Source organism: Euprymna scolopes, chromosome 44, assembly GCF_053919585.1.
Source record: "Euprymna scolopes isolate OS-2025 chromosome 44, ASM5391958v1, whole genome shotgun sequence".
Lineage (NCBI taxonomy): Eukaryota > Metazoa > Mollusca > Cephalopoda > Sepiida > Sepiolidae > Euprymna > Euprymna scolopes.
Genome location: NC_136525.1, coordinates 16,421,537 through 16,440,412, shown reverse-complemented (window position 1 = coordinate 16,440,412; position 18,876 = coordinate 16,421,537). Strand labels below are relative to the sequence as shown.

The 18,876-nt window shown below is 33.2% G+C and overlaps 1 protein-coding gene across 3 annotated transcripts in view; it reads left to right on the top strand.

The window, feature by feature from the left end:
* Positions 1-18,876, top strand: part of LOC145268710 (protein zer-1 homolog) — a 159,134-nt gene that overhangs the window by 117,124 nt on the left and 23,134 nt on the right. For all 3 annotated transcript variants that reach the window (XM_080124248.1, XM_080124250.1, XM_080124249.1), the window contains 4 exons: positions 3,523-3,585; positions 7,948-8,002; positions 11,895-11,948; positions 12,617-12,778. In XM_080124248.1, the coding sequence (XP_079980374.1) occupies positions 3,523-3,585; positions 7,948-8,002; positions 11,895-11,948; positions 12,617-12,778 (334 nt within the window). The remainder of the gene's footprint in view (positions 1-3,522; positions 3,586-7,947; positions 8,003-11,894; positions 11,949-12,616; positions 12,779-18,876) is intronic.

Here is an 18,876-nt window from a genome sequence, read left to right as displayed (position 1 = left end):
CCTGGGAGCATGCTTTTTCCATAAACGCTGGCAGAATACTTGGCAGATGGTGGTGATCAGGCTGGTTTTGGCGTTGTGGGAGGTCATGTTAGTGATGTTCTTGGTGTATGACCAAACGAAGCAGGTTCAAGTTGGGGAGAAAGCTGGGGAGAGCAGTGACAGAAGGGTACAAAGTTGTAGTACTCCTGAAGCCAAGCCTGGGTCTCTTTGGACTTGTGGGCTGGCACTGCATCCTGTTGCCACACCCAGGGTCTACCAGCGGCCACCTGATTGCACCAGGAAGCACCACTTTCTTCAGCACATCCTGGGCAGGTCCCTGTTATTCGTGGCAATCCAGGGACATATTTTGAGGGTGCTGGCAATGGTCCTGTTGTCATAACTTGGGCTGGTAGAGAGCATGAGTTGTATTGCAACACGTCTTCGATCTCACTCATCGAACATTGTGTCAGTTTCAGACATGATAGAAGGTTCCTATCGCTCTTGGAATTTGTACACAACTGGCGGACTAGTAGATGGTCTGCAACAACAAAAAAAGAAAAGAAAACCGGTTTTCATCAAATGGAAATGGAATCATGTTGTCTTTTCTATAGAGATAATTTTATCGTTCCACCATTGTTGGGAATGGGAGCAAAATATATATTTTTAACATGGAATTATTGACAGGTATGAATAAATTCAGTGGTCGAGCTTCAGACTTCAGAATCCTGGTTTTGAACTTCACCGATGCTGATGAATCAAAAACAACAAAACATGTGTCTGTAGATAATTGTTTTTAAAAAATATACGTGTTGCTCCTCACCTGGAGCCATCACATTATGAAAGGGAAAACTACCAACTACCATTAAGGTAAAAATGCTCTTTGTATAAATAATTATATTTGTTTAAAAAGAACTAATTCTAGCATCGTATATAATTCATATTTTTGTATAATTCCTGTTTTAAATGGTAAATTAAATTGAAATACATGTATATAATAGGTTCAAAAAGCCAGACAACGCAAATCGTGTATAAGACTAAACAAATGTTTATTTCTTTAAATCAATATATTTCAACGTAAACCGTCTTTCTCAGATTTTTTTTTTCTTTTTGTCGCATGGTGTTATTATGAAACAAAATGAAATTACTAAGTATCTACGTGCTGTTTAATGTTGATTTGTGTTGTCTGGCTTTTAAATGTATCATATATATATATATATATATATATATATATATATATATATATAAAGGAGATTAGAACAATAGTCTAAAGAGCTGAGTGTATTTTAATGTAACAGTGAAATTACTAGTTTAATTAAAATACAGGAAATAGAAAGTGCTCGTTGTAATTTAGATATATAATAAGCTCGATAGTTAAATGTCCTAGAGCTAATTCAATATTAAGTAATGTGATTTATAATTTAAAAATTTAAAAAAATTTTTAAAATTTAAAAATCAAATTTCAATTAAATTAAAAATCAGTTTCATAAGAAGGAACAACAACAAAATTATATATATATATATATATATATATATATATATATATATATATATATATATTTCAATGTAATTTACCATTTAAAAAAAAATTTTTTTTTTTTTTACAAGGTGGTCACCACTTATCAAGGCCCGGAAGCCACTCGGGGATAAGGGTTATTGCGTATACAGTTCGTTAGTGTTGAGATTTGATAAAGTGTCTTAAAGGGACGATTCATCAGGAATTTGTTTATGTTGGACTTGAAGACATCCAGGTTGTAGTCAGATGGGAAACAGGCAAATGGAACAGAGTTCCACAGGCGTGCACTTCTAAGAAAGAAGCTTTGTTCATGGAATCTACGTTTTGATTTTGGCACAGATAAAGCGAGGGGAAAATTTTTGACTGGTTTCAGCTAGACGAGTGTTTTTCGTGAAAGATTGGTGAGGGGGGAGGACCAGGGATTGGAGCTCAGACGAGCACTTGAAGTAATGATAAAACAAAGACAGGCTCGCGGCGTCTCTCCTGTGGGAGAGAGGTTGCAGGGAAGAGAAAGGGGCATCCCCCACTAAGCCACAAAGTCTATTTTGTACTCTGTCAAGGCAGGATAGGCTGTTTTTAGCAGCTCCTGCCCAGATGTGGCAGCAGTACTCCATCCTTGGACGTACTTGGCTTTGCAATAAATAGAGAATTGCATCAGCAGTGAGATATCTTCTGGAGCGGTAGAAGAATCCTACTATTTTTTCAGCGACCTTGGCAGCAGACTTGATGTACATATTCCATTTCAGGTCAGCTTTCAATGCAGGAACACTGAAATATTTCACTTCGCGCATGCCAAGTGCATTCTGGACTTGAAAAAAAATAACGTGGATACTTAATAATTTCTTTTCATTTGGTAATAACACCATGCGACGAAAGTAAAAAAAAATCCCGAAAAAGGCAGGTTACATCGAAATATATCAATTTAAATCTTTGTGTTGTCTGGTTTTTAAACTTGTATATATATATTTCAATTTAATTCATGTTTATTTAGAACACATTAGTTTATATAGCACCTTTTCATGTAATTTATTTTTAAAAAATTCTCATGTATAATTTTATCATTCCTTATATTTTCCATTGCACATTTTTGTCATATTTTATTCATTTCATAATTCATATTTTATTCATTTCATAATTCATATTCTTGCATATAATTTCTAATTTATATTACATGAGCTAAAATATATTGCATCTATTACATAATTCCCCATACATTTGCATAAATTATACAATTCTTAATATATTTGCATAAATTATACAATTCATAAGATATTTGCATATATTGCACAGTTCATAACATCTTTGCGTATATTGCACAGTTCATAACATATTTGCGTATATTGCACAGTTCATAACATATTTGCGTATATTGCACAGTTCATAGCATATTTGCGTATATTGCACAGTTCATAGCATATTTGCGTATATTGCACAGTTCATAGCATATTTGCGTATATTGCACAGTTCATAACATATTTGCGTATATTGCACAGTTCATAACATATTTGCGTATATTGCACAGTTCATAACATATTTGCGTATATTGCACAGTTCATAACATACAGTAGAACCCCAGAATACAGTTTTTTCAGGTTATGATGTGGAATACAATGTATTTTCCGGCCCCTGGTTACAGTATTTTCCTTGCCTCACAGTGTAATTGTTAATGTTATTTTATTATATACATGTGTATTATATACTCTTGTATCCCAAGGTTCTACTGTATTTGCACAATTTATAGTATATTTGCAGCTAATAATATATATGCATAAGCTATGCTATATTTGCATCTATTGTATAATTAATAATATATTTTCACACATTGCGTAATTCATTATATTTTTCCACATATTACATAATTTGTGATATTTTTTTTCATATTACATAATTGGTAATATTTCCATATATTTTTGCATGATAGTTCACAATATTTTTGCCTATATTTAATAATTTACAATATTTTTGACTATTTAATCCTTTATATTTTTTGCTATTTCATAATTGCTGAAATTTTTTTGTTTATTTTTCAGTGCCTCTTTATTTTACATTGTTAAAGGAGAACAAATGGCGCACGCACCACGGAAATTACGAAAGTAAGCGCTCTTTTTTTTTTTTTTTTTTTTTTTTTTTTTTTTCTTTTGACGTGATTTCTAATAAATTTATTCTTGTCTTTCTACGACTGGTTGTTACGTGTGAAATAATTTTAATTGCTAAATGCACACATGCAATAGACACAGAATAAAAAATTTTTTCATTTTCTTTTCTTGACTTTTTTTTATTCTTTGTTTTTTCGTTTCTGTTATTTTTTCCTTCTACTCTCTTTACCTTTCTGTTTTTTTGCCCTTTTCTTTTTTGTTTTCTGTTTTTATTTCACCTTTATTTTTGTCTTTTAATCTTCCTGTATTTTTTAAATTTTTTTTTTAATACTGTTTCTTCACTTTTTCTATTATTTCTTTCCTTTGATGTTTTTTTTCTTTCCTGTTTTTCTTCTTTCCTATTTTTCCTTTCTTTTCTCATTGTTACTTTCCTTTCTTGTTTCTTTCCTTTCTTGTTTCTCTCCTCGTCTGTTTCTTTCTTTCCTTTCTTGTTTCTTTCCTCTTCTGTTTCTTTGATTTTCTTTACTTTTCTGTTTTTTTTTTTGTTTGTTTGTTTGTTTTTGGTCTTCTGACAAAAGGAAGGTGGACCTGTAAATTCATCCTTGTCTGGTTGTCTGTCTGCACATTTCTCAATAACTATGCATTGGACTTTTTCGAAATTTTCCACAAACATTAAACATGATATGAGTAAAAAAAATAACAGAGCGGATTTTCCTGGAAAACTTCAGTTGCCCCCTCTTGCTAAAATTGACATTTTTGTGCTTATTAAAAAAAAAATTGATGCCTAGGATTTTTATAAAACTTTCTGAAAAGTTGTAACTAACTGATTTCTATATAATTTTGTTTATCTATACTTCGCGATAACTCTTGAGTGTGCCCCAGGGGCTCTTTTAAGGCTAATAAAAACACTCCACTTTAGGACTATTTTACTATATTTGTCTAAAATTTTCTGTGTATGTCTATTTAGCAGTTTTGCATGGTGTTAAACTCAAATTTAAATATGTTAAGGCCTTGGGGACTTTTGGGGTTAAATGGGGGGAGGGCAATGATGAACTTAGTCATTTTCTTTTTTGCATGGTACAGAACTCAAATTTACATATGTTGAGGCCTAAAACTGTACCGTTTATTCATTTTCATCAGGATTTGACGTTCTCTGGGGAGTTTTGGGGCTAAATGGGGTGAGGGGTGAATGCTGAACTTAGTCATTTTTTTTTTAAGCCTCGTTCACTGTACACTCACAGGGGACCATGCATGCTTCACTTGTTTTCTCGATTTTCACATATTTTTAACTGAGATAAACACTTTTCTTTTTGTAATTTATGACTAACGATCATAAAATGCTGTATCATTTAATACTATAACCAGCAAATTTTAGCTCGGCTATAATGATAATTTGCTAATTTCTTTATTTCCTCTGAAGAGAAGAATAGCATTCTTTGAAACTCCGCGGAATGAGGATTTTTTGAAAACTGTTTTTGGAGTATTCTGTTGAACAATAAATTTACTTGTAAATTTTAATTTTGGCCTGGCAAAGGACTACAGGGGAGACTACCAAGCAAAAAAAAGAAACCCTAAACAAAATTCCAGGGTGTAGATTAATGTTTCCGCATTTATCATTCCCGGGGTGAAAAATATGTTTTCCTTGATAAGTATTTCCCGTGTTTCTTTTGTGTATGCAACAAAAATATTTCAAATGAAGGAATTAAACTTAGTTGTAGACGAATCAAAGTATTCAGTGAAAAAATATTATGTTACCTAGCATCTTCTCTACTCTTCTGATGAGAAGCATTAGACTTCGAAATACCATGTTATAAAGAGTCTCCACTTACCCAACACCCCTAATTGATGTATACCCTTATTAAATAAATAAATCTATATAGTTTTTATACCTTCATTTTCTCTCTTTATTGATTCATATATATATATATATATATATATATATATATATATATGATGATTGCAACGTCTTGTCAGACGAGTGCCACTCCCTCAGACACTTAAAGTTCATGAGCCCAAAAATGACTTCCATCGCCACAGGGCCATTTTAATAGACAAATGCCTGAGGAAGTATCTATACACAGATGATGTTACAGAGTCTTAGATTTGTATGACAGCTAAGTCTCCCTCTCAGTTCAAAATGGTGATATCCAGCAACAAGCAAGAGCAAGATAGCCAGCAACAAGTTAAACTGCAGACCAGCTTAATGCGGGTACTTGTCTCCCGCTTTATGGTTTTTTAAATCAGAGATTTGCTTCTCCTAGAAAGGTTACCTTCACCATGGCTTATGGGAGCCCTCTCCACCCCAACACACACATACATACACGGTGCTAGTTGGCCGTTGACTCCGAAAAAGGGTTCATTCGCCCTTTGAAAGGTCTTGTTTTTAATCCTTCAGGGAGACTAGCCACCTTCCTCACCAAACAAGTTTAGTGGGGGAACCAGTTTAGTCGCTGGTGAGCCGACCATGAGGCAGGTAGTACTAGATTACATGGTACCAGTAGCATATGACATGACCTGACATACAATATATACAGTCCTGATAAAAATCATAAGACCACTTAAGAAAGTAAGCGTTCACACATATTATCAAATTTTTAATCAAACAAATAGTTGAAACCATTGCCAAAAGGGAAAATATGATGGAAAAAAATGAAATCTGCTTCATTCGAAACCTTAACCCTGATCTAATAATTATTTTTTAAAAAACAAACATTTTCACCTGGTCAAAATGATAAGACCACTGATAATTTATCTAACAAAAGGCAATTATAAATTACTAAAAAGGGTCTCAGTATTTAGTATAGCCTCCATTATTACGAATTCCTTCAAAAATTCTCTTCGGCATGCTTGCGACTAAGTTTTTTATCAGTTGCGAAGGAATTTTATCCCATGTACTGAAAACTGAATCAGAAAGTTCCTTTATCGAATCATACTGGGTTCCATCCTTGAACACTTCTTTTGCCATCCATCCCCAAAGATTTTCAATGGGATTGAGGTTCGGAGAACATGCTGGATGATCTAACAATTCTATATTATTTGAAGAAAAGTATTCTCGTGCTTGTCGAGAAGTGTGTATCGCAGCGTTGTCTTGCTGGAAAATCCAATTTCTTCCACACAGACGTGGACCTTCAGTCCTGATAAAAACATTTTCAAGTATTGAAATGTACTTCAATGATGTTTGCCGGCCTTTCACTACTTGCAACTTTAGGGTCCCAGCTGACGAGAAAGCACCCCAGATCATTAAAGACTCTCCTCCACTATGCCGAGTTGAAAAAGTCTCTTTGGGCAAATTTTTATCATGCCAATAGTGTTGAAATCCATCTGGACCATCTAGATTAAACTTTTTCTCATCGGAAAAAATTACATTTTCCCACTTCTCTTCATCCCAAGTCTGGTATTTGGCGGCATATTTAAGTCGGTTAGTTTTGTGCTGTTCAAGAAGACGTGGTTTCTGCAGTCGCTTTAAATGATTGAAACCCTTCATTTTCAGATGCCTTCTGATGGTTTTAGGACTACATTCTGCTGCTGTTTGGCTTTTCAATCGACTTGAGCTCATACTGGAGTTTTTTTAAACTTCTGATATGGCGATCCAGTGATGGGGTTATTCTTTTTTGGTCGACCTGGACTCTTTTTGTGCCCATATTGATCTGGATTTATTAAAAAAATTGTGATGACTTTGTTTGCAATGGATCTCAAAGATCCCTCCTCTCTCAAACTCTGATAATGGTTTCCCTTTTGCCATTTATAATTTAGTAAGATGTTTTTTATCCACTAACAAGTTGCTTTTAGTAACATAGAAAGCTTTTCGTATTCATTTTTTCAAAACTAGCCGATCTTATTAAAGTGGTCTTATCATTTTAACTAGGTGAAAATGTTTGTTTTTTAAAAAATAATTATTAGATCAGGGTCATGAAGCAGATTTCATTTTTTTTCCATCATATTTTCCCTTTTGGCAATGGTTTCAACCATTTGTTTGATTAAAAATTTGATAATATGCGTAAACGCTTACTTTCTTAAGTGATCTTATAATTTTGACCAGGACTCTGTGTGTGTGTATATATATATATATATATATATATATATATATATATATATATTCCAAAATCTAATTGTTTCATTTTTCTAATAATAATAAAGAGCGACCAGGTTACTCGGCGCTGTCCGATTAATATCTAACATACCGTTAGTATGAAAAATTGGACCAACTTTCATGTTTATTCATTTGGATAAGTGTTGACACTGGTGAAGCAAGCAGAATTTTTTTTTTTCATCATTTTGGAGGGTATTTACTAGTATATATTATACTGCTTAATGTTTCTTCTTGTTTTTCAATAATTTTTATTTTTTGTCCACGTATAGGAAAGCTATTGATATCCTTCTTGATGCAATGGAAAATCGAGACGACGAACAAACGGTGAGTAAACTGAAAATGATTGACAGAAAATACATGCTAAAATATTCCTTAGTTCTGTGATTGATTTTGAAAGGGATGCGACTGAAAATTTGAGATATCACCTTCAACAAATGCGCGGTGACATTTATTGGATGGGTTACTATCAGTATTTTGTTTAATTTTCGATTTTTGAACTATTATCAGGAGTTCCCAAATGATCATCTCATGTCAGCTATTTTTTTTTTTTTCTTGTTCTAACTTAAGATTTAACACTTACTTGTGTTTCAGAATTAAAAAAACACTTTATAATAAGTTAAAACACTAAACTACTTATCTAGGTAGGTAGGAGAGTAGCTTATGTTGTTTTGTGACAACTTTTTTGTTTTGTTGTCTATATTGCAAAATGGCTGGATAATCTAGAAATAGATTTTTTTTTTCATAGTTATGCAATGTTATAAAAGATATCTCAGATTTTGTGAATTTTCACAACATGACTGCCATATACATCTTGGTTATTATGTAATATCTATAAAATATCCACGATACTTGTACAGTTTAATCAAGACATTAAAAAATGAAAATATCAAAAAAAGGTTATATTGTACATATACGATTTGGATTGGAGATCTCTGAAAAAAAATTTCATTTAATTTGATCGAGTAATTTTTTTTTACAGCGGAAAAACACGTTTTTATGAGAGCACGTTGAAGTCAGCCATTATGGGATTTTTTGAACACGCCATGGGGAGATAACTCCAGTTAAAGCGCCGACACTCCCTCCCCATCTTTATTACTAGTTTTTCTTCCTAAAAATCGAACCTTTTGCTCGGTATCATAACAAATTGTTTTTTTGTTATAAAAAAAGAAAACTACTTTATGAAATTAAGTTAAACTTTTTTTCGGAGAACTTCGTTGCATAACAGATACGTACAATATAACCTTTTTTTTTTTTTTTCGATATTTTCAATTTTTAGAGAGGTTGCAGAGAAGAGAAAAAGGCATCCCCCACTAAGCCACAAAGTCTATTTTGTACAGTGTCAAAGCAGGATAAGCTGTTTTTAGCAGCTCCTGCTCAGATGTGGCAGCAGTACTCCATCCTTGGACGTACTTGGCTTTTATATAGAGAATTGCATCAGCAGTGAGAGATATCTTCTGGAGTTGAAAAGACATTTTTTTCACTCAGCAATAAATTTTGAAAGATTGTTTGTGAAAAAAAAAAAAAGAAAAAAAAAAAGCATTTTCATATTTGAAAAAAAAAATCACTTATAAATGCAACTGTTTCATCCGCAACGTAAAGCCCTGATCATTTGTCTCTGTGTGTATGTAATTTCGTTCCCTATGGGCGCCTAAATGGCTGGGCTGATTATTTTGAAATTTCGCTCAAATGTATTTTATGTACCTGGTATTGTTCTTAGATAGGTTTTGTGTCAGAACGTCTTTGATAAGTATCAATAATCGATATAATCCGATTAAAGAAAGAACAGGCGATTTTAACCGAAGTTAACACCGTACACAGCCTATCATTACAAGTGCATTTAAGAAAGCTTATTACCACACAAGCTGAAAGGTCTGACATATAAAATCAACAGTAGATTCTTTTGTATGACATGGGCGCATTTGAAATGTTTCGGTTTAAAGCACAATTGCACCATGATACATGACTTTTTCATTTTAAATTTAAATTCAAGCCATTATCATCGCACAAGCAGTAAGGCCAAGCATATAAAATCAACAGTAAGTTTTTTAATATGACGGGTGTGTTTGAAATAAATATTTTTGTTTGGAGCACAATTAAAGCATGATACTTGACTTTTGCATTTTAAACTTCAATTCAAGCTATTATATATAAAAATTTTTTTATAAAATCAACAGTAGGTTCTCTACAGTGCAATGTAGACTACAATGTATTCAGAACTAAATCACTGCATGAAAGCATGTGAAACTTTCTCCCAGTGCACCACAATAGGTCCCCAACTAGAGCAGGCAATCAATCAATTTGATTGAAAAATGGATGAGTTCACTGATTTCGATGACAATAAAAATATGGGAGTGTGAAACATTCATTGATCATCATTCAATCCTGAGCAACGTCGGTTCTCCCTGCTAGTCTATTACGAAAGGGAAATTATTTATTTTACTTCAGTAAGTATTAAGAGATCAAGGGGCTCCCTCCTGGAGCTAACACTTGATTCTGTTATGATTTAAATTTATATCCGAGGGCTCTTTTAAGAATAGATGCTGTTCCCTTTATGGCTGCTATTTGTATTTCGTTACAGCTTGGTCTTCCAGGGATTGCTTCTAAGTATTTATGAAGGTTCTTTTTTATTAAACCAGTTGCTCCTATCACAACCGGTATAATGTTTATTTCTTTCAGAGACCATGTCGTTTTTAGATCATTTTTTAGGTCCTGATATTTTGTTATTTTTTCCCGTTCAGCTCTGTTAAGGCCAAAATCATTTGGGACTGTAACATCGATAATGAGCGCAGTTCTTTCAGGCTTGTTCCATATTACACTGTGTATATGTTTGTATGTCCAGATAAAATTAAAAGAATGCTAACAAAAAACCCACAATTTATATTTTATTGATTAGCGGTGTCCTGTATGAATAATATCAAAAATTAAAAAAAAAAAATAAATAATCTTACTCTGAGGATCAACTGGTTTTGTCGAGGGAGGGAGATATGTTTTTTTCTTTTTACTGTTCTCATATACAAATTTGAAAAGGAAATGTGGACTCATTATTTGAGGAATTTATTTACAGGGGGGAACAATAAAAGTGTCGCGTTAAAGAAAACAACACTACAATTTTATTTTAAAACTTTTATTGAAAAAAATCAATTTAGCTAACTTGATTATGTAGTAGAGTTGACATTTATTCAATGCAGCCACCTTCAGCCTCAATCACCACCTCGATACGGGCCAAAACCTGGGAGCATACCTTTTCCACAAGCACCAGCGGGAGCTTGGCGAATACTCAGCAGATGGTGACAATCAGGCTGACTTGGGTTTTGTGGGAGGTCATGTTGGTGATGTTTTCAACGTATAACCGCACAAAGTAGTTCACGGGTTCAAGTCAGGGGAAGAGAGAGACCAGTGAGAGAAGGGCACAAAGTTGTAGCACTCCTTCTCACGCCAAGCCTGGGTCCTGCTGCCACATCCAGGATTTGCCAGCGGCCACCTGATTGCATCAGGGGATCACCACACTCTTCAGCACATCCAGGTACACTTTGGTGTTGACTTTCAAGCTTACTTTGAAGATGTGAGGTGGCATAATGTGACCCTCATTTGAAACCACACCAAAGACCATAAATGTGGCTGGAAACTTTGTTTCCATCACTTTAGGCACATCCCTGTTATTCGTGGCAATCCAGTGATGCATTTTGAGGGTGCTGGCAATGGTCCTGTTGTCATAACTTGGATTGGTAGAGAGCATGAATTGTACAGCGGCGCATCTCCGATCTCACTTATTAAACATTGTGTCACTTTCAGACATGATACAAGGCTCCTATTGCTCTTGGGATTTGTAAACAACTGGCCAACTAGTAGATGGTTTGCAACAAAAAAGAAAACTGGTTTTCATCAAATGGAAATGGAATCATGTTGTCTTTTCTAGAGCGACAATTTTATCGTTCCACCCTGTATATAAAGGTGGTGTGTGTATTCAGCTAGAGGAATAGGCTGGACGGAGGAGAAATAGGGATTTGAGGAGAGGAAAGGGAAATCGGGGGAGACATGGAAAGAGATAGAGGTACAGAGATAAAAGTCTTAATAAAAATTTATTTCATTTTTGCCCTGGGCAAGGCTTAGGTATCTTTGCGAGTAAGTAATTATTTGAAATTAGAATATACTTCTTGTATCCTGTAAAAATATATATATATATACATATATATTTTTTTTTTTGTCTTATCTGTAGATGCTGAGGAATGGATTCTTAACTCTTTGCCATTTTGATATTCCGCATGAAGTGGTAAGTGAAAACGTGTTTAAAACTCTTATCGGTTGAACGTTCCCTCCTTTTTCTCATCCGTTAATCTCGACCTACGTTGGAGTCTGCAATGATTAATTTTTATCACCATTTGACACGATCACAGGCTTGCCTTTTATATATATAGGTGATAAATATATTTACAGTAAAAAAAAAAAATTTTCTCAGGTCAAATATCATGTCATAAGAGTAGCAGAGAAAACAAATTCACGGTGCAAATTTTGTAAGATAAAAGTCACTGAAATAAAAGGTATTTATGACGTTGTTTCGTAAATCTTAGATATTATCATCTCGGTAGTATATAAAAATTTATAATAATGAACGACCAACCCGAGAACCACCTTGAAAAAAGTCTTTGCCGAACATACAGAAAAAATACACACACGCACAAGCACACATTTTGCCATTTATATATATATATATATAGAAGATGATAAATATATATACAGTAAAGAAATAAATAAAAAAAATTTTTCTCAGGTATCAAATTATTCTTCCACTGAACCCATTAACATACATGTATCAAAAAAAGAATTGAAAATATAAATCTATGCATAAAAAACGTATACTTACACACAGTATATATGTCATATTAAAAAAAAAATCTTTTGTAACTGTTTTTCTTTATTTTTCTTTTTTTTCTTTTGCAGCTTTACTGTTACAAACGGCTTGTAAAGATACTCCTGGGGGCTGTCACCCCTGAGCACCAAGACCATCTCGTTCAACGTATTGGTATCTCTTTGCTTAACTGTCTCGCATGTCAAGTTGACGGCACTGAAAAGAGGATGGTGGGCAAACTAGGAGTCATTAGCGTAAGTATTCATTTAGTTATGAGTGGGGATAGGGTAGCTGGAGATCTATATATATCTACTTGGTGCTTCTATACTATAATAATGAAAAACTTGTGGGACCTGTGGAAATTCCACAGTGGACTCTTTCTTTTTTTCTGTAGATGTTCAGCGTAAATAAAGACGCCCTGATATTATTGTAGCTCTTTTGTTTAAACTGCAAAAGCATTTATCTAAGCTAGCAAGGACGCTTGGCATAGCCCGGTCGTAAAGTATGCTTATATATGATATTTGAATTCTTGCAGATTTTGTAGATATTATTTTTTTTTTTTTTTTACACAGTGATCACCACTTATCAAGGCCCGGAAGCCACTCAGGGATAAGGGTTATTGCAAGTACATTACATTAGTGTGGAGATTTGATGAAGTGTTTAATTAAGGGGGCGGTTCATTAAGAATTTATTAACATTGGACTTGAAGACATCCAAGTTGTAGTCTGGAGGGAAGCAGGCAGACGGAACAGAGTTCCACAGGCATGCAGTTCTAAGAAAGAAGCTCTGTTCATGGAATCCGCGTTTTGATTTAGGCACAGATATAGAGTGGGGGAAATTTTTCACAGTGGATTCAGCTAGACGGGTGTTATAGAATATTATTATTATACAATTTTTTTGTTGATTCTTATATATTATAAAATTGTGATTTCAAACATAAAAAATACATCCATATGACGTGCATCAGCTTAAATCTAAACCAAAACCAAAATTTATAAACAATAAAAAAAATGTGTGTGTATATATATATATATATATATAAATATAAACTTGAGTTCCTTCAGATATAACAAAAAACCTAAACCTAAACGCAGATTCCATGAACAAAGCTTCTTTCTTAGAACTGCACGCCTGTGGAATTGTCTTCCATTTTCCTGCTTTCCGGCTGACTACAATGTGGTTGTCTTCAAGTCTAAAGTAAATAAGTTCTTGATGAGCCGTTCCATATAAGTTAACAAATTTACCGAATTTTCATTACTAATGATTACTATATTGTCCAATTTCTACTGTACACTCTTAAACCCTTATCCTTGAGTGGCCTCTTGGCCTTGATAATGTGGTGCCTGTGTAAAAAAAAAAAAAAAAAAAAAAACCTTATGAAACTTGGTAAAATTATTTTACAAGAAATGGAAGGTCATAACAATTAAACGACAGTCACTCTGAAGAAAAAAGATGTAAGTGTGATACACGCTATTGTATTAATATATACAATATTGAATTTCAAATAAAAGAAATGGTACCTATGTAATTGTCATGTCGCAAATAGTAACATATCCAAAAATTATGAAAAACGATATGTAGAAAAATAGTCTAGCGGAATCCACTGTGAAAAATTTCCCCCCACTCTTTATCTGTGCCTAAATCAAAACGTGGATTCCATGAACAAAGCTTCTTTCTTAGAACTGCACGCCTGTGGAACTCTGTTCCGTATGCCTGCTTCCCACCTGACTACAACTTGGATGTCTTCAAGTCCAACGTTAACAAATTCCTAATGAACCGCCCCCTTAAGTAAACACTTCATCAAATCTCCACACTAACATAATGTACTTGCAATAACCCTTATCCCTGAGTGGCTTCCGGGCCTTGATAAGTGGTGATCACCGTGTAAAAAAAAAAAAAAAAAAAAAAAAAAAGAAATAGTTATTGATGAAAAAAGACATAAAATCGAGTGATTTGGTTTCAAAATCTACCAATTTGAATTGGAGAGTTAACAGGGGAGGTAATAAAGTTTTCAGTTTTTCACAAATTCAAGCAGTTTTTTTTTATAAAAAAATTAAGAATTCCAACAATTAAAAAAAAAAATTATTCTTTTAAAAAATTCACAAATCATGTAAATATGATATTCTTTTCTGAATAAATTCAGTCTATTTTCAACTGAGTTACTTCCCCTTTTGCTTACGTCATGTGACCCAATATGTCCAACCGAGCATATAACCTTATCAGAACTGTTTTTACCTTTATCAAAACTGTTTTTCATGAATAATTATTTTTCTACCTTATCGTTTTCTGTAATTTTTGGATATGTTACTATTTGCGACATGACAATTACGTAGGTATCATTTGTTTTACTTGAAATTCAATATTTTTTCGTTATTATAATATAGAAGCACCCTCTACTTAGATATACAAGGCACTTTGTGTGTGTCAGTATGTGCGAGTTCATTTCCTATGGACTCCAAAACAGCTGGACTGATTTTTAAAAAAATTTCACACAAATGTACTTTATATGTTTGAGCATGTTCTTAGATAGGTTTTGTATCAGAATGCATCCGATCAGTATCGAAGATTGATAGTAGAAAAAATCCAAGTAAAGAAGGGACAGTCCGATTGTGACGAAAGTTGACCCCTTTATACAGTCTAACACGAGTACATTTGGGAAGTTTTATCATTGCACAAACAGAAGAATATAAACTCAACAGTAGGTTCTCTACAGCGCAATGTAGACTATAATGTATTGTGAACCAAGTCACTTCCTCCTGGTACACTATGGTGGGTCCCTGACTAGAGCAGACAATCAATTTGATTGAAAATGATTGATTTCTCTGATTTTGATAACAACAAAGGTACTGGAAGTGTTGAACCTTTATTGATCATTATTTAATCTTGGGCAACGTCAGGTCGTTCGCTTTAGTGTGTACATACAATATACAGTGCCAGCAAAAAGAAAGTCCGCACTTGTAATTTTTTCAAAAATTGCAAATTTAAGCTAAGTTTAATGTAACTGTTTAAACAACCTATACCTCATTTGATTCGCCTTTTATTCCTCTATAATTTTACCTGTTCATATTTGACTTTTAATTGGACTAAATGTTAGGTTGTATAATCTGGAACAACAACAATTACGATTAGAGATGCTTTGTTGCCTGTTGGTGGATATTTTAAACTGATTTAGGGGAGATAATTTTAGTTGGTTTTAAGCGAATTTGTTACTGCGGACTTTCTTTTTGCCTCCTCAATTGGAAGTTATTTTTTTAAATTGACGTGAACACTAAAATATTTCAATTAAAAGTCAAATATGAACAGGTAAAGTTATAAAAGAACAAAAGGCCAATCGAATGAGGTATAGTTTGTTTAAACAGTTACATGAAATTTAGCTTAAATTTGCGGTTTTTGAAAAAATTTACAAGTGCGGACTTTCTTTTTGCCGACAGGAGAAGCAAATCTCTGAGTTAAAAAACATAAAGCGGGAGACCAGTACCCGCATTAAGCTGGTCTGCAGTTTGACTTGTTGCTGGCTATCTTGCTCTTGCTTATCAGACCAATCTTGCTTGACAGACCAATAATGAATTATTCTTGGACAGAATGAATTAAAACTTGAAACACTAGAAGCATTACTAAAAAAAAAAAAAAAGTAAAAATCTACTATTAATAAAATAAACTTTACCAATAGTAATCACATCCTGAAATGTTTGTAAAGTTATTAAAATAATCAACTAATGAAAAAAATAAATAAAAATAATAAAAAAAATTTTTTTTTTGAATAATTAGCCAATGAAAAAAATAATTAATCAATGAAAAAAATTTTTTTAAATAATTTAAAAAATAACTTTAAAAAATAATTAATCAATGAAAAAAAAAATAAATAAAAATAATTAGAAACATAATTAACCAATGGAAAAAAAAATTAATCAATGAAAAAATTTTTTTAAATAATTTAAAAAATAACTTTAAAAAATATTAACCAATAAAAAAAATAATTAATCAATAAAAAAATAAATAAAAATAATTAGAAACATAATTAACCAATGGAAAAAAAAAAACACTTATATAAAGTGTTCATAACAAGTTAGATTAATTTATCCCTGACGATGGATCCAGAAGGATTGGAAAGTACTCGGATTTACGCTAAATATGTTATTGGTTACATCAGCAGAAATGAAGACTGTTATTTAGAAGTTGGAAAGGATCAAAAATAGAATTAATAGACAAAAAAACATCTATTTTATTTAATGAAATTTGCCATAGAGAAAAAATGCTGCGCACATATATATATATATATATATATATATATATATATATATATATTCTATTAAAAACACTTGTCATATATATATATATATATATATATATATATACATATATATACTAAAAAAAAAATTCAATTTATAACATATATAATCGATTAGTGCTTTCAGCTTTCTCTCGTGGTATTTATTTATTTCCCCACGAGGTCGTTTATAATATGGAGGGAAAACCAGCTCCCTACGAAAAGAGGGAACTCTAATGAATAGCAAATGTCTGATATGAAGGGTTTCCCCAAAATTGATTAAAGCTAATTGCTTTCAAGACGTCCTGGCATGAAAGGCCAAGCGGCCTACTTCGCTCGGATTAGTTTCGCTTTATTTATATGCAAAAGACGAACAAACATGTGAAAGGACGGGATAGCATGAATTTTGTAAAAGTAGATCAAAATATTTGCAGACGACGTGCGTTTGCAAATCATAGATATTATAATCTAGGGAGTATATAAAAAGTTGTTGAAAATAGTAACCGTCTCGAGGACCCCCCCCCCTCCTCCTCCAAAAGCCTTTCTCAGACATACAAAAATGCGCACGGTCATTTCGCCTTTTATATATGTAGATAATTTACTCACCTATTAAGAGCTATTGAAGTAAATACTATAACATTTTATGTGGATGGATGGATGGATAACCCCATTAGATTATTTTCTTTGGAGATATACTAGCATGGGTGCCCAGCGTTGCCCGGGTGTTTGGAGATGTGTGTTGAGCAAAAAAAAAAAGTGATAGTAGGAGGAAAAAAAAATAGGGAAAAAAACGTGAGGTCTTTGCATTTACGACCAAACCGGAAGTGACATAGGTTTAAATTAAGGCTAAACAATTTAAAAGAGAGGATGACTTTCGAAAATATCTGTGAAAAAAAACGACCCCTTCCTGTAGAAAAGTGCCCAGTTAAGGGTGAAGAAATTAATGTTTTTAGCCAATTTTTCGGTATTTATCGTGTGAAGGGTCAAGCTTCCAGAGGATACTAATATTGTGAAAATTCGTCACCTATGTGGAAAGTTTTAGGCAGACATGCATGCATACATACATACATATATTGGTAGCTCAAATTTTCGACCCAAACCGATTAATAAGCTTGCTTTATATATACCCTTTAAGCAAAATTTCAAATGTTTAGACTAGAAATTGTCTGAGTAATTTGGTAGAGACTGCAGGGATCAATTTTTTTTTAACTTTGACCCCTATTATGCCCCCTTAACATTTATTGTTTTGGGCTCAAATCAAGTTATTAAGTTAGATCCATGTCCAAGGAACTTATATCTAAAATTTCAAGTTTTTAGACCCAAAATTGTCTGAGGAGTTTGGTAGAGTTCTCAAAGGTCAAATCGTTGAACTTTGACCCCTTAACAGGCAAATTTCTGGCCGAAAACCAATCACAAAGATTTTCCCAAATCTCAATACCCTGTATATCAAATTTTGAGTCTGTAGACTGAAAATTGACAGAGTTATTGTGTAGGGAAATGTACACAGAAAGACAGACACTTTCACTTTTATATATATACTAGCAGTTCTGCCCAGCTTTGCTTGGGCCCTATGTATTGTTCATAAGGTTATGTGCATATGTATATATTAAAAAGTGTGAATATGTAAAGTAATGCCTTTCTGCATAATAGTCTTCCTTAACTACCATAGAGAAAAGACAGACATTTTCACATTTATAGATATACTAGCGAGGGGTACCCAGCGTTGCCCGGGTGTTTTTCGGGGTATGTGAAAAAACCCCGAAGCGTTGACGACGCGCAGTTGGAAAATAGTAAAGTGTTTTTTAAAAAAAACAGGTGCGCGTTTTTGATTGACATGACGGCGATAGGTATTCAACAGTTATTTTGTGCGGGACAGTTTTGAATAAATGGGTTTGTTTGTTTTTAAAAACCCGCTCCCTCGTCTCGAAATGAAAGCTACAGTCTGATATGACGAAGTCAGCATTGAACAAACTGGCTCTGGGCCTGTGATTAGAGTCGAGGTTCGCTTTTTTTTATACCGAAAACCGAATGTAACGCGTGCTGATGCGGGAAATGTGGAATAATTAACGTTTGAAAGTCAATAAA